At 49.3% G+C, this 26597-nt stretch overlaps 1 protein-coding gene across 3 annotated transcripts in view; it reads right to left on the bottom strand.

Moving 5' to 3' along the window:
- The window catches only part of ATL2 (atlastin GTPase 2), a 614707-nt gene that overhangs the window by 74428 nt on the left and 513682 nt on the right, over window positions 1-26597 (bottom strand). For all 3 annotated transcript variants that reach the window (XM_078649021.1, XM_078649023.1, XM_078649022.1), the window contains exon 10: window positions 16525-16581. In XM_078649021.1, coding sequence (XP_078505147.1) covers window positions 16525-16581 — 57 coding nt within the window. The remainder of the gene's footprint in view (window positions 1-16524; window positions 16582-26597) is intronic.

The raw sequence follows: 26597 nt of genomic DNA, 5'->3' as shown, positions 1-26597 counted from the left end.
AAAAGCAGATAGGCCCCAACTACAACAAACACATATGTGATCCCGCCCCCAGAACTATGCATAGTCCCATCATCGTCACCTCCCAATCCAAAGGAACAGTGTGCATAAAGAAATGTGATGTTAAACAACAAGGAAGTAGACCACTTCTACAGTAAAGTGGCCTGGGTATCCGCAACCAAAGGCAGAGGGCAGTCTCTGTCAGGGGGCATCAGGGGGGGCCTCCTAGAGGGACCAGAAGTGTTTCGTTCTGTTGCGAGGGGGTAGTAACTCGCTATAATTTTCCCTTTGGGTGCAGCAGTAGAGCATGTCTCTGGACCATTGCGCTACAGCAGGGGTCGGCCCGCAGAGCGCCACGCACCTTCTCGCCAGGAGTAGAGCCATGTCCACAAGTCATCTATGTGCCCTAGGGAGTAGCTTGGAATAACCCAGCAGTGCTAGTAATGGATCAGGAGTCAGCGGAATATCTGTGACGCGGTTAATCTCTGTAAATACCTCTCCCCAGAAGCGAGCAACCCCCGAGCAGACCCATGCCAAGTGAAAGAAGTCCGCTACCCGCATCTTTCGCACTGAGAGTCTTCGCGTAGGCCATATCGATATAGTTGCTCCGGAGTGCAGTAAACCCTATAGAGGAATTTAAAATGAACTAACCTATGTCGTACATTTAGGGAGATACGCTTGGTGCTCAAGCAACAATACAGCCACTTGTCTTCCGTCAGCTCCACCTGCAAATCCCTTTGCCACACGAGACGCGGTTTAGTGTATTCGCCTTCTCTCGAAGATATTCCCGTATGGTATATTCTGTATACCAACTTAGCTGGTGATTTTGCCCTGATGACTGCTGTTATCGCCGGAACCTCCGGGGGTTCTGCCAGATCGTCCCCAAGGAGTTCCTTAAGCGCATGCCTAACTATGAAATTGGAATTGGGCAAGGAGCGGCTGCACATCTTCCCCCTCTGATACATCCTCCCAAGTACGAGCAATGCCATCCGTAAAGAGGTCTCCTATAGTGTGTAGATTTAGAATCTGCAATGCAAGTATGACTCCCCTGTCGTGCACGGAGCGAGCCAATGGCACCAGTCTAGGCGGGCCAATGGGGCATACAATATATTACCGGCTTGTGAATCCAGCATGTAGTACCAGGCATGTGTAACTGAATTCAGAGAGTCCAGTATTCCAGTGCTTCTGTCTCTGGGTGAGAACAGCAGAGCCGGAAGGGGTTTGGGATCTGCAACGATGGTCTCAATCCCTATGTGATGAATGTCCGGGGGTCCATGCATCCAATGGTATGCATGTGAGCACTGTGCAGCTCTATAGTATAGTTCCAGGTCTGGGCTCCAAGTCCCCCCCCATCTTGTATGGAGCGTCAGTATGTTCCAGGCTACGCGTGGCTGTTTGTTCGCCCAGGCCAGCCGGACCATCAATGAGTGCAGACGCCGAAAGAATATTTTGGACACGACTATAGGGATATTCATAAAGAGGAAAAGGAGGCGAGGTGAAAATCATTTTCATTAATTACACCCTGCCCAGCAATGCTAGCGGAAGGCCTATCCATCTCTCCACATCAACTTCCAGCTTAGAGACAGTCACTCCGTAACTTTCCCTAAGCACAACCTCCGAGTCTGTATGCAGCCATTACCTAGGTATCGCACCGCCTCGGTCGTCCACACCAGGGGATATTCCGGTTCGAACTGGGTCGTGGCCGGGGTTAGGGGGAACATGATGGACTTGTTCCAATTGACGTGAATACCGGAAAGGGAACCAAAGAATACTAACTCTCGTAAAACCCGTGAGATTGATCTCAGGCTCTCGGAAATACAGTAATGTGTCATCCGCATATGTGGAGACAATTAATTGGTAGTTTGGGAATCGAATACCCCTCTGCCCGTTGTATTCCAGCAGGGCGCAAACTAGAGGTTCTGCCATGAGGGCATACAGTATTGGGGACAGGGGGCAACCCGGTCTTGTGCCTCTGCTAACCCGTATGGGGTCAATCACCATGGATCCTATCCGGATGCGCGCTGTGGGTGAAGAGTATAGCGTTGCCAGAAGTTGCAAGAAGATTGTGCCAACTCCCATCCGACCTAGTACCTGTCTCATGAAAGGCCATTTGACCGAATCGAAGGCCTTTTCCACGTCTAAAAAGACCGCGAGTGCAGGAATCTCCGGGCGGGTATGTTGCAAAGCCGCAAACACAGTGCGCAGGTTATGGGTTAAATTAAGGCTAGGCACAAAGCCGGCCTGCTCTGGGTCCACCAGGGTGGTGACAAGCAGGCTTAGCCGATTGGCCAGCAGTTTCGTGAAGATCTTTGCATCTACGTTCATGAGGGACAAAGGCCTATACGAGGCGCATTCCTCAGGGGGTTTCCCCGGTTTTAGTATAGCCACAAGAATCCCCTCTTGCATGGTCGGAGGCATAGTCCTTGAGGTGCAAATATCCTCGAACAGCGCAAGTAAGTGTAGGAGTAGGAGGTCCTGAAACGCCTTATAGAAGGCAACCGTGAGGCCGTCACTCCCAGGCGTGCTCTCCGCCCTAATCTCAGAGAGGGCCCAGATCAACTCCTCCCGCTCAATGGGGCACATCAGGAACTTACGATGTACGTCTGATAGCCACTGGAGTTTAATGCAAGTCAAATAGTCTAGAATGCGTTCGTCCGAGCCGCAGGAGGAGTAAAGGTCTGCATAATACCTCCGAAATTTCTCTTCTACTTGAGCCTCCGTAAGCGGGGGATCTCCCGGTGGTGGTGTAATGTCAGGTATTGTAGTTCTGTCCCTACGCTGTTTAAGGATCTGTGCAAGAACCATCCCCGGTCGTTCGTCCTCGCCATAGATGTGGGCCGTGGTATACTTCCCTAGATGCTTTATTTCCGCATCTGCTTCCTCATGATACTCCCGGAGCATCTGCGCAAGCTCCAGGGCGATGTCCTAGCTCTGAGTCGCCACATGAGAGGACTCAAGGTCCTTCAATTTGCGCTCTAGGGCCACCAATCTATCCCGTATCGACTTAAATACCCCAGAGTGTTTAGAGATAGTTTTTCCCCTGATGTAGACTTTAAAGGCCTCCCAGATCGTTTGGAAGGAGTCCACGGAGCCTACATTTGAATCGAAAAAGGTCTCGATGGACACAGCAAGCTCCTCCTTGAACACCGCGTCAAGGAGGGAATATGGCGGGAAGCGCCACAAAAATGGGGGGGATCAGTTTATTAGGTGAAGCAAGTTTCAGTAGTAGTGGTGAATGATCAGAATAGGTACGGGGAAGGATCGTGCAAGTATGGATTTGTGGAAGTAGATGTTGTGACGCGAACCAATAGTCTATTCTTGTGTGAATATTATGTTGTGCCGAGTAGTGCGTGTACCCACCCTGTCGGGTATGTCGGTCGCCAGACATCGCAAATGTCCAACCTCATCAGGGATGTCTCAACAAATCTAGCTGAGGAAGAGGGCAGTCTGTCTGGGCCATCAGACCTGTCAAACGCCGGGTGTCTAGTAAAGTTAAAATCCCCTCCCGACAAAATGTGGTCCTTGCCGTGTTGTTGAGTCAGGGCAGTCAACTGAGTAAAAATCTGGTAGGTCATAGTAAGGACCATAGACATTGAAAAGGAAAAGGTCTAGTCCCTTCCCACAGCATCGAGATATGGCAAATCGACCCTCCCTGTCTGATTCCAGGGGTGTGAGCTGCAACTGTGACTTTGGGTTTACCCAGGTCAGGACCCCTCTAGCGTGTGACGTGAAGCCCACAGCAATAGACCGTTAGCACATAAGATGGGGCCGTCCGGTCGGAGGTGCGTCTCCTGTAGGAGGGCTACATCAACATTCTGTCTGTGAAGGTAGCTTAGTACTTTCCGAACCTTGCGGTAGTCGTTAAGACCACGCACGTTCCAAGTTAGCTGGACCAGAGCGTCATTTGCAGTATAAGGGGGAGCTGTCAATGTGTCTGCCATAAAAAGTGGATGCCGCCCAATGACAAGAAGGATAATCTCAACTGGACCATGTCACTCCACGCCTGTTCAACATGTGTTAACAAAATAATCAATACATCCAAAAACATTCCCAACCTGTACTCACCCCGTACTCGTGCCCAACCAGACTCTAGAGGGCCGATCTCTTTAAACTGCAATCCCATAAGCATTCAGCACATATGAACAATCAGCAAGAGTGAGTATTTTAACTTTCCTAGCTGCAACCTCTCCCCCCAACCCCCTCCCACGCCTGCCCAACCCCAACTTGGCTGCGGTACCATCCCTCCCATCCAAAAGTAAAACCCACCCAATCCCAAACAACAAAACACATCCCAGGTGTAATTCACGAAGGGGTGGATGTAGTTCGCACCACAATAAGGGTGTGGGATTCCCAATGATCCAGCTCCTCGCCCCGCCCCGTAGAAATACTCACAGCTGTGAGAAAGAGTAGCATTACATAACTTGACTAGTCCCCAGGAGGTATAGAAACATCATAGATCAATTCCACAAACCCGCCCGACATTGGTTTGTCGCAGCAGACCCCTCCCATCTTCAACAGAAGGCCAAGTTGAGTCAGGCAGCATCTAAAGGGCATCGCAATGTGTCAACCCCTTCCTGAGTATGCAGAACCCCCCCCCCCCCCCGCAGATGAAAGAACAATATCCGCAAGGAGCGCTATCAGAGGGTCCGGCCCCCTCAGCTACGTATGTCACGACCCCAGCCCAGTAGCATCCAAAGGACAAAACTCCTACCCTCCCCATCAACATCAGGCCCCACTCAATAGTTCTAGGTTACATGTCAGAGTCAATCTTGTTTGTCCATGTGTCCTCCCGATGCTTCGCTCAGGTGATGTTGGTCCGGGTGAGATCGCTTCTCCTTCACCCAGTCTTTCAGCGCTTTTTGTAAGGCCTTTGGGTCTGTGAAAATATGCGAGCGTCCCTGGCGATGCACAAGTTACTACTTGTGTAACGATATATCTGTAAGAGACATTAGTTAGTATTAGATTCCTTACCTTAGAATATCCCCAGGCGTCAGACTGGATTCGGAATATTTTTTGCGTAGCAGTACCCTTGCGCGTCGGTAGACGTCGTCTGCGGCTCCGCGTCCGTCGTGGGCGTCGTGATGACGTCGTTGGAGTACTTAGACGCCGCCTCCGCGTGCTGACGTCAGTTCTTAGACACAGCTTTTCCGCGCCAGAAGCGCTGAGCCATGTTAAAAACCAACACTGGTGCCATTGAAACTAGGGCCCTGAAAGGGGATAACCCTAACCCTAGATATCGGTTCGCAGAACGGGGAGGATTGTTGGGTCGGTAAGGAATCTAATACCAACTAATGTCTCTTACAGATATGTCGTTACACAAGTAGTAACTTGCGCATCTCAAAGAGACACGTTAGTATTAGATTCCTTACCTTAGAATAGATACCCCAGCAATACCAACCCCGGTGGTGGGTCTGCGAACCAATAATCACACCAGAAAGTCCTGGAGGACAGAACGGCCAAAGAAGCAATCCCTCCGGACTTGGCTGTCCAGGCAGTAGTGTCGTGCAAACGTGTGCAGCGATGCCCACGTAGCTGCCTGACAGATGTCTTGTAAGGGCACTCCCCGGCCCAGGGCAGTTGTAGTCGCCGTGGCTCGGGTGGAATGAGCCCGCAATCCAACAGGGGGCTCCTTTCTAGCCAAGGAGTAACATGCCTGGATACACAATATGATCCACCGGGAGATGGTCCTCTTGTGCACCGCTTTCCCCTTCTTAGCGCCCACATAACCAACAAAGAGTTGGTCATCCACCCGGAACTGGCGCGTGCGATCCAAATAGAATGAGAGCGCACGTTTTGGGTCCAGACGGTGGAGCCGCTCTTCCTCTTTAGAGGGATGCGGTGGCGGAAAGGTGATAGACTGCCCGATGTGGAAGGCCGTGACAACCTTGGGCAGGAAAGATGGTTTAGTACGCAACACCACTTTGTCCGGATGGACAGAAAGGAAAGGTGGAGTACAAGAAAGGGCCTGGAGCTCACTCACTCTCCTGGCAGAGGTGATGGCAACCAGGAAAGCAGTCTTCAGCGTAAGAGGACGGAGAGGACAGTTGTGAAGTGGCTCAAGGGGAGCGCACATCAGAAAAGTAAGAACAAGGTTCAAGTCCCACTGAGGCATCACAAACGGAACAGGAGGGAACGTGTGTGTGATGCCCTTATTTACAATGGGGGACTTGAACAAAGAAGGTTGATCAGGCAGCCTCAGAAAGCCTGAAAGGTAGCCCTTGATAGTGCCCAGAGCAGAGCCCTGCCGGGCAAGAGAAAGAAGGAAGAGAAGAACCTCAGAGAGAGGGGCAGCAAGAGGATCCACAGCCTTTGCTGTGCACCATGCCACAAATCTGTTCCACCGGCAGACGTATACCGACTTTGTGGAGGGACGCCTGGCTGCCAGAATGACATTACAGACTTCAGGAGGCAAGTCAAATGGCCTCAACTGTCGCCGCTCAATCTCCAAGCATGGAGGTGGAGACTGGACAGGTTCGGGTGGAGGACCGTCCCCTGCTGCTGCGACAGAAGGTCCTCCCGAAGAGGCATACGAACCGGGGGATCGACTGACATACTGAGTAGCTCTGGATACCAGTACCTTCGTGCCCAGTCCGGAGCCACAAGGATGACTTGGGCCCGGTCGCGCTTGATCTTCTTCAGCACTCTGGGCAGAAGTGGTATAGGCGGAAAGGCGTACAATAGACCGCAACTCCACTCGCGACGAAAAGTGTCTCCGAGCGAATGCCACCTTGGAAATTCCAACGCGCAGAACAGATGACATTGCGTGTTCTCTTCGGTGGCGAATAGATCTAACCAAGGCTCTCCCCATTGCTGAAAGAGGCCTTGCGCCACGTCCGAGTTCAGACGCCATTCGTGATCCATCATGCACCGACGGCTGAGCTCGTCCGCCCTGGCGTTCAGAGAACCTGCCAGGTGTTGAGCCACCAGGGTCACGCCCTGGCGTTCCAGCCATTGCCAGAGGCGCAGAGCCTCCTGGCAAAGGGTCCACGACCCCACCCCGCCCTGTTTGTTGCAGTACCACATGGCGGTGGTGTTGTCCGTGAACACCTGCACTACACTCCCCCGTACAGAGGGGAGGAATGCCTTCAGTGCTAGACTAATCGCCCGTAACTCCAACAGGTTGATGTGGAGCCGGGCCTCCGCCGGAGACCAGAGGCCTCTGATCTCCGCCTCTCCCATGTGGCCCCCCAGCCCTGGAGGGACGCGTCCGTCACAACTACGTGCTCCGGTTGGGGAAGGGAGAGGGATCTGCCGCTGACCCAATCGCGGTCCGTGAGCCACCACTGCAACTGTCTGGCAGTGCCCTCCGAGATCAGGACGTGGTCGGACAGGTTGCCTTGATGCTGGGCCCACTGAAACTTCAGGTCCCACTGCAGAGCCCGCATCCGCCACCTGGCGTGATGCACCAGTAGGATGCAGGAGGCCATCAGCCCCAGAAGCCGCAGCGTCAACCTGACCGAGACCCGGGATAACGGCCGAAAGATGGGAATCAGAGCCTGAATATCCCGGACCCGCTGTTCGGGTGGATAAACCCGAAACCGCGCCGAGTCGAGAACCGCTCCGATGAAGAGGAGCTTCTGAGAGGGGCACAGGTGTGACTTTGGCACATTGATGGAGAACCCCAGCGAGTGCAGGAGGTCTGCCGTAGTCTGGAGGTGGCTGATGACTGTCTGGGGCAAGCCCGCCTTCAACAACCAGTCGTCGAGGTAGGGGAAGACTGAAACCCCTAACCTGCGCAGATGAGCTGCGACCACCGCCATCACCTTTGTGAACACCCGTGGGGCGCTGGTAAGGCCGAAGGGGAGCACGGTATACTGAAAGTGCTCATGGCCAACCGTGAACCGCAGGTAGCGCCGGTGGGCCGGGGATGTGGAAATAAGTGTCCTGCAAGACCAAAGCTAGCATCCAGTCTCCTGGGTCCAGGGCAGCTAGAACCTGAGCCAGTGTCAGCATTTTGAACTTCTCCTTCCGGAGGAAGCCGTTGACATTCTGGAGGTCCAAGATAGGGCGTAGGCCCCCCCTTGCCCTTCTTGGGTACCAGAAAGTAGTGGGAGTAGCAACCATACCCTACTTCTGGCCCAGGAACGCGCTCGATGGCCCCCTTGGCCAAGAGGGCCGTAACTTCCTCCTGCAGAAGTCGCAAATGATCCCCCGATACACTGTGGTTATGCGGTGGCATGGCTGGAGGGGTCGCCTCGAAGGGGAGGGAGTAGCCCCTTCGGAGGATCTGCAGCACCCACCTGTCCGACGTGACAGTGCGCCAGTGGAGGAGGTGATGGCGAACCCTGCCCCCCCCCCACTGGCATCACATGGGCCTGAAAGCATTGACTAGGAGGGTTTTGAGGCAGATGCTGCGGGGGAAGGTGTGGCCTGACCTCGCCGTTGTCCCCGACCCCGCATTGGGTATTACCTTGCGGAGCGTGGCTGGCAGCACGTGTGGGAACACCCCTTCCGTGGCCACGAAAGGAGTGAAAGGCAGCCGATTGCTGGCGCGGGCCGAGAGGCCCAAGGACTTGGCCGTAGCCCTGGAGTCCTTAAAGCGCTCAAGCGCATGGTCTGCTTGTCGCCAAAGAGGCGACGGCCATCAAACGGCATGTCCATCAGTGTGTTTTGGACATCGGCCGAAAAGTTGGCAGACCTCAACCAGGCGTGGCGTCTGACCGCCACCGTCGTAGCCATCGCTCTACCTAGTGAGTCGGTGGTATCCAGCCCACACCGGATAGAATATTTGGCTGCATCCCGGCCCTCCACGTGGGCTTGGCCGAGTTTGGCCCGTACCTGCAACGGACACTCTGGCAGCACTTCCGCAACCGTATCCCACAGAGAGTGGGTGTAGCGGCCAAAGAGGCATGCAGTGTTGGAAGACCGCAGACCCAGACTAAGGGACGAGAAGATCTTTTTACCGTACTGCTCGTACCTCTTGGATTCCCTGTCTGGCGGAGCCGACGGGAATGCGGTCTGGGAATTGGAGGCCTGGATGACCAGGCTCTCGGGGGTGGGGTGGGTGGACAGGAAACATGGGTCGCCGGGGGCCGGCGTCTGGCCACGTTCCTATCTACGGGCGAACCCGTAGCGGGCTTGGACCAAGTGCCCAAAAGAACGTCGGTTAAGGCCTCGTTAAACGGCAGCAGAGGCTCGGCCGAGCAGGACTGCGGCTTAAGGACCTCGGAGAGGAGGTTAGTCCTCACGGCCGCGACAGGGAGCTCAAGGCCCAAGGCCTTGGCTGCCCTCATGAACACCACACCATAGGTTGCCCCCTCCTCCGTAGCCACGGTAGGAGGCAAAACAAAACCAGTGTCAGGCGAAGTGTCTATACCACTGGCCTCCCCAAGTTCACCTGCCCAGTCCTCTTGAGACTGGCATTCACGTGCCAGAGGGTCCTCAGACCCTTCCCAATCCTCCTCATCACCCATCTCCTGGTACTCAGGGTTGGCAAAGGATGGGGCCGGTTCATGGAAAGTAAACTCTCCGAACGGCGTCTGAAGCGGTGCCGGAACCGGGTCGAGGGAGGCGTCGGGGACGGCGCCGCCAGAGGACGGCGCCGGTGGTGACACCTGAGGGGTCGGCGCCGGGGAGGTCGTTAAATCCACCGGCGACGACCCGGAACCGGATCCAGCGGGGCCCTGCGACGCCGGGCCCGAAGGCGCCGGCTGCGTCGGAGCCGAAGCACCCGACGGCGTCGGAGCCCCCGACCCGCTAGGACCCCCAGACGGGTCCGCTGGGCCCGAAGGCGCTGAGGAGGAGAGAGGGACCTCATGGCCATGAGGAACCGCTCGATCTCCTCCGGCGTCGCGTAAGGCCCAGGGACCGAAGGGTATGAAGCCGGACGGTGAGGGTCCGTTACCGACATCAGTCGGTCGCAATCCTCACAGGGCTTGAAACCAGGCATCCCTACCGGCACCGTTTCGGAGTCGAAGACTCGAAAAAGGAGATCAAAAAGATCAAAAGGATTTAGTCAAAAAGTGACTAAGGTACCACTTTTTCCGGATCTGCGCTGCTGGCGTGGAAAAAAGAAGAACTGACGTCAGCACGCGGAGGCGGCGTCTAAGTACTCAGACGACGTCATCACGGCGCCGGACGCGGAGCCGCAGACGTCTACCGACGCGCAAGGGTACTGCTACGCAAAAAAAATTCCGGATCCAGTCTGACGCCTGGGGATATTCTAAGGTAAGGAATCTAATACTAACGTGTCTCTTTCAGATTAACAATTTCGCAGGGTACAGCATGGCGTAGACTGCTCAGAGTTCTCGGAGTTGTCTTTTCATAGGGGCAAATAAGCGGCGCGCCTCCTGAACCTTGGCTGTAAAATCTGGAAACAGCGAAATAGTCGACCCCTCATCTCAATGGCTGTTTCTCACGGTCTAGCTTAAGTGCGACTTCCCTGTCCCTGTAGTTTAGCAGCTTCGCTATGATCTTTCTGGGGGGTGCACCTGGCGCTAATCTTGGGCCCAGAGATCGGTGCGCCCTTTCTACCACAAAAATATTTGATAAAGAAAAGTCTCCCAGCAGTGTTTAACAGATTCTCCGTGAAGAGTTCCATGTTCCCAGTAGCTGTAGACTCCGGCAGGCATGTAATGCGGAGATTACAGCGCCGGGAACGGGCCTCTAGGTCTTCTGTTTTATCCTGTAGGACTTGGAGCACTCTGCCCATCTGTTTATGCTCCGTATCAAGAACAGTTTACGCCTCTTCCGTTTGTCAGCTTGCACTCCGACATATCAAGCCTTTCTGCGTGCTTATCCAGTCTTTCGGCGATGCGGTCTATTCTACAGGTTAGGGCATCCATCTTGGTGATAAGGGAGGTTATTCCGCTTAAGAGGTTCTTTTCCATGGACAATAGTAGGTCGCGAATGTCCTGGCTCTGGTCCTCCGCGACTTGTACCTGCTAGTCAGCGCCACCCTCCGTCACAGGCTCGCCAGGTTTGGTCCGCTTAGGGTCAAAAGACAATTTGGGTTGAGTCCTATCCACTCGCCCCATATTGTATTGTATTGTTAATTGCATTTATATAGCGCATACTACCCCTGACGAGGCGTCGAAACGCTTTTTCGGCGGGTAGCACACTACTACGGGACCCACAGAGGATTAGTGTTGAATTAGTATAGTGAAACATGCAAGTACATTTTAAGTGGTGGATAGGTTAGTCAGTTATTTGGATTTGGAATGATAGCAGAAGGATACAGTAGGACAAAAGTTTGTATTTATTTATCGCTCGCTTGTTGACGCAAGCTATTCAGGGAGCCTATAAAGGATTAGTGGTGAATTAATATGGAGGAATATGAGGTAATTTCAGTGGTGGATATTAGTCAGTTACTTGGAGTGAGAAGAATAGCGGATGGATAAAAGGGGAAGAAAGATTTGCATTCATATAGCACTTGTTACCCCTGAAGGGTGTTGAAGCGCTTTTTTTGGCGAGTAGCACACCACTCCGGAACCCATAAAGGATTAGTGTTGAAAATTAGTATAGTATAAATATGAAGTAATTTGAGTAGTAGTAGATATGTTATTCAGTTATTTGGGAAGTATATTAGTATAGTGGAATATGGAATTTGAGAAGTGAACATGTTAGTCTGTTAATTTTGATAGAAAAAGGATAGTGGAGGGATAAAAGAGTGAAGGATTTTTTTTAAGTCAACTGATGGAAGGATCATTATATATTTGTTAGTGATAAATGGTGGACTGTTAGGTGTAATTACAGCAGGGAGAGCGTGTCTGAGTGGGATGCAGTTATTTATGGTGTTGATTGGCGTGTTAGTAATGAGTGTATTGGTTAGTAGTATAGGATAGAGTTGTGTACTGTTTGTGGGTGATGGTGGACATGTGTGGTACTTGGGATAGTAGGGTGTGTAGATGTGGTTTGGTTGGGTTGGTGGTGCATGCTGGTACATTAATCGGTGCATAGTGTTGTGCGTGGTGTATATACAGAGGTTGGACTGCAAATCCCACAATTCAACACACTAAATGAAGGCAATCATGGGCAGGGAAAACCACACATTTAAAAACCACCACAGGTGATAAAATATGCAATTACAGGCAGGCTAAAACTACAATTTTTAACTGTAACAACCACAGGCATAGACAGTAAACACAGAAAGTGAAAATCGTTTTTTAGACAACTTTTTGTCTTGGGAAGAGACAGCACTAGTCTGTCTCCTTACCACTTCTGCTCACTGCAATCTGGGGCACATGTGAGCTGCAACTCACAAGATGGAGGAGAATGATTTGGGGTGCACCCAGCAAGGCCTTAAGGGGCCTGGGCAGGTGTGAGAGGAGGGCTCAGACTTGCCTGGTAGCGGAATAGCCAATGGTCTGCTGGCCTGGGGGTGGGGTCTGAGCAGCTGCTTGCTCCTGTTCAGAATCTCCTAGGAGACAGACAGGCTCAATCCACAACTTTGGACTTCAACAGGTAAAGGCTTCACTAACTCGAAATCTAACAAAACTGTTTGAATAAAGCTTTACTCCCCCTGCTGGCCAAAAAACGAAGTGCACAGGCCCCAGTAAATACAGTTTAAACAGCTCACAGAAGCACCCTCTGATGTAGAAAATCCCTGTTGCTGGAGGAGGGAAGAGGGGGACTGGGAGGAGGGCTGGCCTCACTGGCTTGTGAACACAAAATGGTGGCTGGGGCGCACTGTTTGAGCACACAGGCCTAAGCACAGAGAAAAGAAGAAATGGGAAAACAGATTTGTCACCCAGGAATGAGAGGTACAAACTACAGAGGTTGGACTGCAAATCCCACAATTCAACACACTAAATGAAGGCAATAATGGGCAGGGAAAACCACACATTTAAAACACAACACAGGTGATAAAATATGCAATTACAGGCAGGCTAAAACTGCAATTTTTAACTGTAACAGGCATAGACAGTAAACACAGAAGGTGAAAATCGTTTTCGCACAACGCTATCAGACAACACACAGGAAGGGCCCCGAGATCGTTCAGCCCAGTCCAGGTATTAGGAAAGGCACTCAGGGAGCTAGTCACAAATATTGCAACATGGCGGCCTCACCAGGCCCCTCAGCTTTCACCCAGTCAGTAGAGTCCCCGAGCCAGAGTACTGCACCTCCCCCCACCAGCAGAACTCAAACTGTGGAACGCGAGGTGAATTGGGGGGGGCTAATGAAGCCCAGTCCCAGTGCCCTGCGTATACATCCGAGGGGAGGTTCAAACAGCCGAACCCCTCACCAGGCCCTCGGAGTTACCCGAGCGTGGGTTAAACGTCGCAGTGTTAGTCACCGTACCTCTACTTGATAGAAAACAGGTCCCAGCCTCCGGCAGTTCTGTTCACCCCGCCCGTGGTCTGTTCACGGCCGGTCCGCCACGCCGCATCAAGAATCAGAAGGGGGGGGGGGGGGGGGGGGGTGGGGGGAGTCGAGCAGCGCTCCCCTCCCAAGGCTGGACCCCAGCTGTCAGGGCAAAGACCCTGTGTAGAAAGGTCCTCGGGCAGCACACGGTCACAAGTAGTAGGGCTCCCCTCAGCAGGCATCCACAGCAGCCCCCGAGAAATGCTCCACCATACTATCCAGGGAGAGGGGGGGCCCAGCAACAGTCCACGCTCATCAGCCCTCACAGACCCCAGAGTGCTGGGGCTCGCTGCGCCTCAGGTCAAGCCGCCCCGCTCCAGAAACAATAAATCCCAGTATCAGGAGCAATCGGGGCCGAGCAGTAGGCCTCACCTCATAGGCAATCGCAGGCCGTATCAGAGTCAGAATCCAGGCGAGGGGGGAGGCGCAGGGAGAAAACCAGCCTGACCGGCAGCCACCAAAGAGGTAGGAGGGTCGTAAAGAAGGTCTCACCGCCGCGCCTGCAAACGTCTCGGGCCGCTCCCCAGCCTGCGTCCAAGGAGCCTGCGCTCACCAGAAAACACCGCTCCAGCAGGGCCATTCCGCAGCACTCCCAGGCCGCCAGCTCCTCCCCCGGCAGTCACGAGGCAGCGATCACGGAAGGTGGCAGCCAGCTCCCTCTCCAGCAGACTGGCCAGTCCACAGCCCCGCAGAATCCACAGCCGAGTCGCAGTAGGAGCCAGACGTCGCCCCCGAGCCAGCCGGAGGGAAGAAGGAGGGATTCAAGGCTCAGCCCGCCAACAACTCGGGGCGAGTCCGCCGCAGCATCGAGGGAACCGTATCTCCACAGAGTGAGCAGGTAGGCGAGTCGGCCCTCGTGCGATCTGTTATCCTGTGCCTCCGGGATTATAGGACACTGTAGGGGGAGAGAAGTGCCACAGCTGTAGGATAATTAGTCGGATATGTGGCGGTCTATCGGAGTTCTCGGCTCAAGCGGCCATCTTGGTCGCAAGCTAGATCCACCCCTTCAAATGGAAGCAATAGTTGCCGCTCACCAGAGCCCTGGTGAAGAACCTCCAGTAGATGGTTCGCCGGAAAGTGAGCCACCGGGTCACCCATACGCAGGATGACCACAGCCGTGGACACCGTGTGAGCGAAGGCCGCACCTGCCTCCATAGGGCCCGCGGCGGGGAAAGCAGCTATACCGTGGGCGACTGCTGCAAACTAAAGCGGTCATCCCTGAGGCCAAGCGGGGCGGGCAAGGGCCAGACCTGGAAGTCAGAAGGGGCGGACGAATGAGGGACCTGCTGCTCTTCCGACGAACACCTCTGCCGCAGGAAAGGTGGAGAACCGCCCTTCAACGCCGGTGAAAAAGACACCACACGGTGACCCGTCTCCAGGGAGGACGACACCAAAATTCAGGCTGCCTCCGGAGAAGGAGCATCCGAAGACAAATCCGCGGCACGACCCCTGCGTGGAGCCGTAGAGTCCGCTGCCTGAGGCGGAGTGTCGGCACCCTCCGGCGACCGAAGTGGAGCTGGAGCCGGACTGGCTCCAGAACAGCGCCGACCTCCACAGAGGTAGCCATCTGCGCGGGCGAACGAGATGGTCCTGGGGCGTGACAAGAAGCCCTCCCTCAACCGGGGCCCAGAATGAGGCGTAGATTGCTCGGCAACCCATGAGGCGGTGCCAGGGACGATTCCATCTCCGACTCGCCCCAGATGTTTGTTCCAGTAGCAGCCACTGCTTAATGGCTGCCTCTAGGTTTTCAGGGCTTCAAGAGTAGGTCTATTGCCGAAGATGGTGCTGTGGAAACCACCAATTAGGTTTGGTGAAGACACCCTGAAGGGTTTCAGACAATTTCGATTGTAGAGTAGATCTTTAGACATCTCACCAAGGGGCTACAGTTCCAGAACAATCTTCTCCTAAGCAAACAATGAAGGAGTTCATTTATTTGTGGTAACGGATACAATTAAGCAAGGGAGGGGGCAACAATTTACAATGACCAGACATCCCGGTCACGCCCCAAACCACCCCACCAGCCCCTCCCAACCCCCCTGCCCCCAACCCCATACATCCCAAACTCCCCCTGAGCCCCCACCCCTCCCAACCTCTAATCAGCATATAGTGGAAGTAGAGGGGTTATTTCGTAAAATATTTTTCAGTATTTTCATCAACCAACTTTTAACACATGGCGGCACAATTTTAATTCTATGTCAAGTCTGGAAAAGGGCTTGAACATTTCTGTTAGTTCATTCAAATAATTCCATTTATAATTCCACGAGTATTCATCTACTGTGTTTTCCCTTCAAATCCTAAGTTTTATAATTTACTTTCTGGTGCTTGACGTTTGATGTTTACCATTATAAACATAGGGCTACAAGTCCAGAATGCAACAACAAAAGCTATACCGAATGAGTGTTATGTAAGAGACCCATTATATTTTCCTCTGGGGTTCCAAAATCTTCCGAATAGTTAATAAAGAAAAAAAACCTGCAGTTTCTAAAACACTGGTCTTTATTGTTTTTGTGTCTCATTTGCTTATAAGTCTAAATGAGTGTTTCAGTCCCATGTCAGGGTTTACTGCCACAGTGGTCCTTCTGGGTTGGTACCAACTTTAAGTCCCTCTTCTTTCTCTATGGCCTGCCCCAATTTCAGGTTTTGCAAATCTGATTATCCAGGATTGACCGCTACATACCCAAGGGATCTAAACAATTGTCAAAATATTAAAAACTGTGACAGAGGAGTTGGAGTAAATGAATTCTGGTCAAATACAAGGGCAGAGAGCATTCCTTTGAGAAGGCTCAAGCTCTGTGTTCAAAGGAGAACCAATGGCCTTAATAGTGGCCATCTCCTGTAAAAGTTGAAGTTTAAACAGTACTATTGCATGATGGATTGGAGGAAGTCACTCATGAGATTGTTACCGATTTAAAGAACTTTGCACTCTTCCTCTCCATCATCTGTTTTTCGCGATACACAGTAGTAACAAAACAGATTTTGGAAAGTCCCAAGTGGGGGAAACAGAAGCCCTTGCCTCTCACTAAAGGGTGTGATTTTTATGGAGTGGCTAGCATTTTTTAGGCTTACTCGCCTATCAAAACTGAACATTGGCAACACTGACAGAGATTTTAGAAGACCCCGGAGGAAGGTAGATCCACCTCTGATAGTTGGATTTGGCGCATCACCTATCCACCTGCATCGGGTAATTGGCTCAATCTCCACATAAATCAACAAAAAATACAATACCTGCAGCATGGACTTTGGGTGTGGCAGCTCCTCCCCTTGATAGATTTTGATGTAAGCCTTGAAATGAAAGAACACATTTTAGCAAAAAAAAATCAAAGAAACAATTACTAGACTGCTATCACACACTAAAATGGAAGGAATCTAGACATAACTTCGTGGAAAGTATTACTAAAATTCTGAGGCATGAGCTAATGGATCTACATGAACAGGCAGTGCAATGGAAAAAAAAATAAACTCCCTTCCGCTCATGACCATTGTGCACTGAAGAAATACTTTAACTCCAATACTTTGTACCACATTTTCTTTAGTGTGTTTTTATTTAATGTGCAAGTGTTCAGTTATCAAGGGAAATTGCTTCATGTATTTTTTCCTTACAGTTACATGCATGTGTACTACTATGAACAGAGAAAAAACAAATTTGTGCTTGTAGGTATTGGGTCATGCCATTCATTTTTTGGGACTGAACCCTATTTTTCACGTGACTAACATCAAGCAGGAGAAAGGAAGACTGAAAAGGAAGTGAGGAGAAACAGACCAATAGGATAAGTGATAGATGAGGGAAAAAAGCTTGTATGAGGTAAAAGGACATGAAGTGTATGGTGGATCAAAGAGGCATGATGTGGAATCAGAAGTAGGCACCTTGGCATATATTGTGCAACCTCAGCATTCAGGAGGCTCCTAATTAAACCTTGACATTGAATACAAATTAAGTACAAACCGCAGCATGTTTAACGAACAGATTGTAGACTCATTTATACAGCAAGGAAATAATTTGTATGCAAAATATAGAATTTAACAAAATATTGCTCCGCAGAATAGACATGACAAAAACTTATGTAGACTGCGGCAACTATTCCTACTCTTTCTGAAAAACAGAGGAGAAAGCTTTCACATATATTATGCCCCCCTAGGTGAACGACTAATATGAAACATAAATTTGCCAAACATGGACATGGTAGAAGGCGTTAACTGCCAAACTGTTCAGGTTAGAACCTTGAGACATTGTCAGGATGTCAGAAAATTGATTCAAAGAATTTCCAGGGTTGTGATCAAGATGGTGGCCGCAATCTAGAGCGCCTCCAGCCGGCCGCACTTTAGATGAAGAAAATCCTGCATACTAGCCTCCAGGATGGTCACAGAAGGTTCCCTGCTGGCCGCCCACAGTGTCCTCTAGGCACTGTGAAGACTAAGTCCCCTCTAAAGACTGTCAAAAGACTACAAGCAGACAAGGCTTTAATCTGCTGGCCGAGGCTGGGCCCAAAGTGCACAGCCCACTGACCGCTGGACTACACTGGGCACACGTAGAGGAGGAGAGCTGGATTTGTGGTTGCCCGGCAGTCCGGATGCAGTTGGGGGTAAAAGACGCTAGAGGCCCCGATAGTGGATGTTGGTTGGCGGTCTCCAAACAGCTGGAACGGGAGGGAAGAGCAAGAAGCCTCCCAGGGCTGTTGTCGCTATAGCTGGCATTTGGCAGGGGGCCAGGCTGCGTTGTGCCTGGGAGCACTGGTTACAGAAAGGATTTTAAAGCCTGGATGGGTCTGCCAATGTGGGACACTAGATCGCAAGCCTCTCACCTTTGCCTCCCTTGGCTATCCCAAGAAAGACTTGCACATAATCACAGGCTGTATGTGGGCGGCAAGTTGTCGCACTGTACCACCAGGCAGCAGAGAGGAGAGCAAAAGGAATGTCAGCCAGGCGCGCCCCGACTGGGGAGTATGCAACTCTAAGAACTTAAATTTCCCTGCCTATACAATCAAGGGGTAGCAGCAAAGCAGGTCCTTTCAGGAGGTGAAACAATATTTAAGAGCCATGGATCTCCAATACATGTTCCTCTACCCTGCAAAGTTGAAAGCTATTTACGCAGGGAAAGCAAATTTCTTCGACTCCCCGGAGAGCACCTAGCACTGGGTAGAGGAGCGAGTCAGTATCGCAGAACTCCTGTGAAAGACCAGAACTGGGGAATAAGATGTACATTAGATGGCAAAGGAAAAAATACTACAACATCCCTGGCCCAAGAGCCAGTGGCGGAGATGGCAGTGATCGAGATTGCAGAGGGCGGTTGGTGATATATAGCCTGTCTCTACAGACTCCAGTGGAGATGAGGAGACCAGGGTCGGGGAAGCAATGGGGATAGGACGACAGGTGAAGGCTACTAGGATGGCACTCTCCCTGCCCTAGAGTGATTAGACATTAGGGGACATTGACAGTTATTTTTTTGCTGGTACTACTTGGTTAATAGCAATAGGAACAGATAACTGATATGCCATGGACAAGCTGGAGATCACAGAGTTGGATAGATGCTTCAGTCTGGGAGGTGTGGGTTGGGGGATGTTGGTAGGACAGAGTTGTTGTTCCAGTTAGCTAGCAGGCAGTACTTGGTCAGTTACTTCAATGTTGCACACACATTTTCACAGCAGAATTGTCAGCCCATATAGGGCACTAGCGTCATAGAGGAGGCCATTCGTAGAGGGGGCCATTCGTAGACGGGGGCCATTCGTAGACGGGGCCATCATTGATAAGGCTGTCATAGATGACCATTGAGGCGGCCGTCGTAGAAGAGGCGGCCGTCGTAGACTACAGTCCTAGACGAGGCCGTCGTCGACGACCATCATAGATAAACTGTAGTCAATGACAGTCGTAGAGGAGGCCGTCGTCGACGCCCATCGCAGATGAGGCCGTCGTCGACGCCCATCGCAAATGAGGCCGTCGTCGACGCCCATCGCAAATGAGGCCGTCGTCGACGCCCATCGCAAATGAGGCCGTCGTCGACGCCCATCGCAAATGAGGCCGTCGTCGACGCCCATCGCAAATGAGGCCGTCGTCGACGCCCATCGCAAATGAGGCCGTCGTCGACGCCCATCGCAAATGAGGCCGTCGTCGACGCCCATCGCAAATGAGGCCGTCGTCGACGCCCATCGCAAATGAGGCCGTCGTCGACGCCCATCGCAAATGAGGCCGTCGTCGACGCCCATCGCAAATGAGGCCGTTGTCGACGCCCATCGCAAATGAGGCCGTCGTCGACACCCATCGCAAATGAGGCCGTCGTCGACGCCCATCGCAAATGAGGCCGTCGTCGACGCCCATCGCAAATGAGGCCGTCGTCGACGCCCATCGCAAATGAGGCCGTCGTCGACGCCCATCGCAAATGAGGCCGTCTTAGACGACCATCGCAAATGAGGCCGTCTTAGACGACCATCGCAAATGAGGCCGTCTAAGACGACCATCGCAAATGAGGCCGTCTTAGACGACCATCGCAAATGAGGCCGTCTTAGACGACCATCGCAAATGAGGCCGTCTTAGACGACCATCGCAGATGAGGCCGTCGTAGACGACCATCGCAGATGAGGCAGTTGTAGACGACCATCGCAGATGAGGCCGTCTTAGACGACCATCGCAGATGAGGCCGTCTTAGACGACCATCGCAGATGAGGCAGTCGTAGACGACCATCGCAGATGAGGCCGTCGTAGACGACCATCGCCGATGAGGCCGTCGTAAACAGCTGCAATGGACGACCGTCTGACGACAGACGTAGACGAGACAGTCCTAGATAAGGCACTTATAGAAGACCGTCGTAGAGGCCATCGTAGGCAACCGTCAGACGATGCCATCATAGAGGAGGCAATTATTGGGGAGGCAGTAATAGTAGGCATGGAGTTTTGTCAAAGTCTCCTCATTGTCAGGTTAGGAGGATTTCCCTGATGTAGTGTCAGGGCGGAATAGAGAGTTGTAGGATCAGCCTCTGAGGAAGGTTTTTTTTCCAATTGTCTCTCTCTGAAAAGTGCCTTATCAAGACTAATGGCAAGTCTTTTTTATGGTTTTCCTGCGAGCCCTCTGGAAACCCTTGGCGTGACCTCTCCTATGAGGTGAAGGAATCCTCACTGTCCTCATCAGGATTGACAGATTTAAATGTCTGTTGTCCCAATAATAGATTCATCTCTCTGAACTGGAGAGTTTTTGAGGAAAAGGTTAGACATATTTCATAGTTTACCTTGTATTCTGCCACTCTGACATATTACCGACATATTAGTGCCAGGGTCAGAGAAATAAAACATGAAATATAATCTAGATGATCCAAAAAGTAGTAATAGTTGAAGAAACTGAACAGAGCTCAGGGAGACTCCCTTCACACACACGACATGTGGTGAAAATCTGAGGGATTCAGCCTCTCTTGGGAAGCGTCTAGAGGGTGCAGGTTACTGGTTGGTTGTGCTTAAAGTTTGGCCCTTTTTTAGAAAAGGAGGTAGATAGGCTATTAAAGGCATGGATGCCTTCAGGATAGCCTATGGAAATAAGTAATTACTGCTTTATGTATATTACCGTGGGACTTCCACTTCGATGACGGGTAATGATTCAAGCATGTGAAACTATGAAAGATACCCCAATACTGGATAATAGTCACTGTAAAACTCCCTTACAGAGCTGGGCCTCTGGAGAGTGGTTGTCTGATGTATGGAAACTGCACCAATCACACACTAGGAATTATACATTCTACTCTGGCACCCATGGGTCACACTCCAGGTTAGGTTACATTTTCATTCAAGCGACTGATCTGCTATGGGAGGTACTATACAACATTCTTCTCAGGTGCCTGTCAAATCACTCCCCAGTGGAGATGATCATCGCGGGGCTCCCCCAGAGGAAGCAAGCCATTTAGCGGATTCCATCCACAAGGATATTGAGGACTTCTTAGCTTTCAATGAGGCTTCCACCCCTCTGCAGTTACACTATCAGAGGCTCAAAATACAACCATTCATTTACATCTCTCCTATACAGCTGGCCACCATATAGACTAAGATCGTGACCTGGGCACTACTCTCTCTGGACTGAAATTGAGATTTTGGTCAGGAGGCGTGTGATGTGGTGCCTTTAAATAATTGGAAGAAGTCAGGTAGCCCTTAAAAGAAATCTTATTAGTGAAAGCCAGACGACAGTGGGTTTCCTCACAGCACTGTCTATATGACATCTAGAATAAGACTGGCAAATTCCTTTACTGGCTATGAGGAGGGTGGCATGCACCCCACCCTCCCATTTTTCATAAAGGATTTTTTTGAAAATATCCAGCCAATACCTCCTCAGCACACAGCCTTCGGCCATGCGCAGCCAAGGGTTGGAACAGTCCCCACCCTCCGCTGGTGGCTATCCACAGCAGCTTCTCCTCCCCCCCGCCCCAGTCAGCTTGCTGCTGTAGCCCCTGCTTCCCTCTTGCTTGCCCTCTGTTCTCAATCTGTATACTTCTGCCTCCAACTCCTGCCCTCCTTGTTTAACTTGGTGCCTTTCTTCTGATCTCAGTCTGCGTTCCCCAGCCCCTTCAGTCTTCCTTCCATGGTGGTTAGCTTGCTGAAACTGCTCCCTCCTTACTGCCCTCCGTTGTGTGTGTGAACTCTTGTACCTTTCGCTTGCCCACCCTGGTCCATAGTGCTGCCCATGCCGGTCTGTCCTCTGATCAGCTTGCTACCCATGCCCTTCAACCCCTCTCCTCCATTTGCATCCCCTTGGCTCCACCCTACTCTCCTCTAAAACCTAAAGCATTTCCTTTATAAATTACTTTAATTACTTTTTTCATAGAAATTATGGTTAGTGCTCTAGAAAGCTAAATGGGGACACATTTTCTGAGTTCTCAAATAGCGACAACGGATTTTTAAATTTGTTGCTGTTTTTATGTTTTTGTATCCAATTGATCACTTAATTATTAGTTGCACAAGTTACTTGAGCATTTTGCCCACTTCAATCACTGGGCTATATTGGGGCTATTTATGGACTCCTTTTTCCTCAAGCAGCCATTTTATGGCCGCTTTTATGGTTATCAAGCTCCTTCATTTCTTAATTTACTATAGTATCTTCAGGAAATGCTTTAAGTTTGACAGCTTTGATGCCATCAATATGGTGTACCACATTTTTGTCATAAATACAGAATTTCAGCACTCTAGTTGCACATTAGAAAACAGGAAAAGCTGTAGTTGATCACTAGGGAGTAACTGGGAGGGTGGTGTTAAAGTACATGTTTTAGCTTGCATGTCAAAGTTTTACTGAAATTGATGAAGATATTTGAGAAAACATACAAAATGATTCATAATTTTGCTTTTGACAGCAGTAACTATAATTTCTATCATAATGCAAACCCTCGTTTGTTCATCTCTAAAGGAAATATTTTAAGTTTTATAGCTTTGGTTCAATCAATCATCGATGTCTTCAGGTGTGTTACACCTTTGCCATAAATACAAATGTTCGAGCTCTAGTTATTCATTAGAAAACTATGGGAAGCTGCCGTAGAAAACTGGGGAATCAACTAACAGGCTAATGCAAGTACATATTTCACTTATTATGTAAGACTTTATTCTCACATGGCTGTGGAAGATGAATTTTATTTATAGATAATTTGCTTTTATTTTAGTGTCTTGAGCACCTTCTATAACTTCTATTAGGAAATCTTGCGAGAAAACTGTTCTCTCAAACGTGATTCATCAAATCCCAGCAGATCATCAGCTTTTTACAAATGGTAAAAATCAGATTATGGTACATTACAATTCCTAAATGTAATATGGTTCCACCAACAAATGGTTTATATGGGGACTAAAATCTTCAACACCCTTTATAAGTGCTCCTTTTTGGGACTCTCAAAAACCGTCTTTCACTAAACTGCATTTCAATAGGGACTATGTCCAAGAGTCCTTTAGCAGCTGCAACACACCATTGGCAATGTTATGGCCAGCCAATTAATCAGAGATCCACTTGAGACCATCCACCCACATTTAAATCACTTTCTGGACAAAAAGTTCTATGTCCTCGAATTCTGTAATGGCTACCACGGCATATGGTCCAGGTTGTAACCAACTAATCAATTGCCCTTCAAGTGGTCAATCAGAGCATATCTGGACACCAACTGTCCAGATAGCTCGATGTCTTTTAACCTTAATTTCTTAAAAAGTGTTGAACAGATTTAATCCAAATCTCACAAACCACGCTTTGAGTAAAGATCTAGCTTTGTCAAATTTTCTGTAAATCTGTTCAGCCATTTTTTCCCCTGTGGCACGGTCTAAAATGTCCTCTGGGAAACTGCATGGGGAAAACATGTTTTGCGACCACCTCCTTTCCCTCAGCTCCTGCTTGATGGACCTCCCCAAAGTTTTCCAAAAAGGAGTGGAGGTAGATTCACTTTCTTGAAAGGTTTTGTGAAAATGTATCAAACGGTACAAACATTATTAGCAAAGTAGAAAACACTCTTCCTATGGAAACTCTGACCTAACTACAAAGAGGCAAACGCCACAAACGCCACAGTATATATATATATATATATATATATATATATATATATATATATATATATATATATATACATACACACACATATATATACACACACACACATTGTATATATATATATATATATATACACACACACACACGAATACATATATACTGGCTGTCAGATCTAAAACGATGGGATTCAATATGGACACTGTAATATACAGTGTTTGCAAACAAACAGAAAAAAATAGTGGCCACAATTGCCAGCAGGCAACAAAATTGATCTCTTCCACAGTTGGTGGTAGAGGATAATTTAAGAAGGAAAAAGTAATGGAAGGATAGGGGAAATATAACATTCAAGGACTGGAATCATATCAATGCTCTAAAGAACAATGAGTCACTAACTGTCAGATGGTTTTATAAAGGGGGTAATATTGTAATGGACAAGACAATTTACTAATTTGAGGCACAACGACAGCTGGGAAATGCAGCACATTAGACACAATTAAAACAAAACCCTGCAAAACAGATCGAAATAGAATATCATGTACTGCTGAATAAACGGCTAAATAGTGATCTGGAAGAATACCACTATATCCGAATTATGAATGCAAATCAAATCAAATTAAAAAAATATTTTTATATATATATTTATATCACACCGAGTTGGCCCAAAGAAGACGCCAAATATTGAATGGCATGATAATTATTGGATGATTGTGCTGGATGTAACAGCATTGTATACCAGTATTAGGCATTCAGACGGTATAGCTGCTGTGAAATATCTGTCACGCAGGGATGTACTCTTCGACAATCATAATGTGATGTTGGTGCAAATGCTTGAATTCTGCCTTGAACACAACATTTATGTACAATAATTTATTGTACAGGCAACTGCAGGGAGTAGCTATGGAGGACAGTTTCTCCCCAAGATATGCTTGTTTGCATATGGGAGCTTGGGAGGAACTGGTCCTCATGGCAGTATTCCGTGAAGTCATGGAGTGTAAGGTGGTAGCATGGTACAGCTTTATAGATGACTTATTTGTGGTGTGGAGAGGTAGTCAGGAGGAAGCATTGGACTTTGTGGAGAAAATCAGTGAGAACGAATACAATCTTAAAATCACTGCCACCTTGAGCCAAACACAGCTGCCCTTCTTAGACAAAGAGGTATATGCCAGCAGTAATAATCTCGAGACACGATTATACAGAAAGAGTACCGCTGGGAATACTATCCTTCACACAGGCAGCGCACATCCGGCTCATTTAATTATGAGCATACCTTATGGCGAAATGATTCGCCTAAGGAGATTGTGCACCAACAACTCTGATCTACACCAGGCTCAGGTAGCCAGTGTAATGAGATTCAGGAAAGAGGATACTCTAAAAAATCATTGAAAAAGCTAGATCTAAATCCATGCTTGTAAGCCGCACTCAATTATTGAGTAAATATGACGTCTCGGATGAGACAGCCATTCAAAGTGCTAACATGCCAGAGGGCAATGTACAAGGTATAAAACCTCCTGATCCATTTAGGATCATAGTTGGATACTCTAATCAACACAAGTACTTACATAAAATCATTAATAATAGTTGGCCAATCATACTTAAGGATCCGGTTATTGGCAACACACTCCCGAAAAAAGTATCTATCACCTACAGTCGAGCATCCTCAACGAGGGACAGACTGGTGGATTCGAGCCCTGAAGTCCTAGAAAAGACATCTTGGTTGCAAACCAATAGAGGTATTTTTAAGTGCAAAACTTGCAAATCATGTACCCACGGGAATCACAAGACGTTCAAGGATGGATTCAGCAATAAAGAACATCAGATAAGTAAGGTCCTTAACTGTAAGACGGAGTATGCTGTCTACATCCTTGAATGTCCCTGTTCTCTCAGATATGTAGGGAGTACGAAGCATCCAGTACACAAGCGTATACTACAACAGAGGGCAATTGTTAATCAGGATAATACTTACCCGGTAGCTAGGCATTTCAAACACCACCACCAAAGTAACAACAAAGGGCTCAAATATTATGTTATAGATTCTGTGAGTGCCAGTAGACTAGGTGGCAACAGGGAATCAAAACTGCGCAAATTGGAAACCAAATATATCTTACAATTAGATACCAAACAGCCTAGGGGCCTTAATCTTACAGAGGATCTTCACACCTGCCTGTATTAGCAGTCTGAGGCTCATCCAGGATATATTTTGGGTCCACAAATCTACATCATCATGCATTAGGGATTATTTTAAATAGTTTTTACTATTTTTGATAATTATTTATTGTTTTAATAGGATATATTTTATTGTATCTCTATCCCAGACTGTCATCAATCAATTTGCGCAGCAAACATACAGTGGACCCTACTGAATGCCATTGATCAGGTCCAATCTATTTCAGCTCAAATTAGAGTATCCTCTATTACCTAGTTCAGTATTCTATCCAATTCACTATTGTCTACTACTTGAGTTTTATTAAATCGGTATCGCGCTACTGCTCCTTAGAGATATACAATATAAATATCTATACATAACGCTTAGAATGCGAAATGTATATAGCTTATCTAGTATTTATTGATTCTGTTTTTTCTGATTTCGCACATATTTAATTGTGTCCTATGTGGACTTGATTTGGGACCACAGCCAGTTTAGGCCATTCCAACCTAGATAGAACTGGGCTCAGTCTATCTATGGTAGTGGAATATTGTGAATAAAACAAAAAAACGTTTTTAATTCCCAACACATTCAGCACTTTTCACACATTTCGGAGCATTAAGCACTTTATGGACGGGTCACAAGTGTGAGTTATATACTAACAGTATTTTA

Source organism: Lissotriton helveticus, chromosome 6 (genome assembly GCF_964261635.1).
Source record: "Lissotriton helveticus chromosome 6, aLisHel1.1, whole genome shotgun sequence".
In the NCBI taxonomy this organism is placed as follows: Eukaryota; Metazoa; Chordata; class Amphibia; order Caudata; family Salamandridae; genus Lissotriton; species Lissotriton helveticus.
The sequence above is the reverse complement of the archived record's forward strand: the minus strand, read 5'-3'. Positions and strand labels throughout refer to the sequence as shown.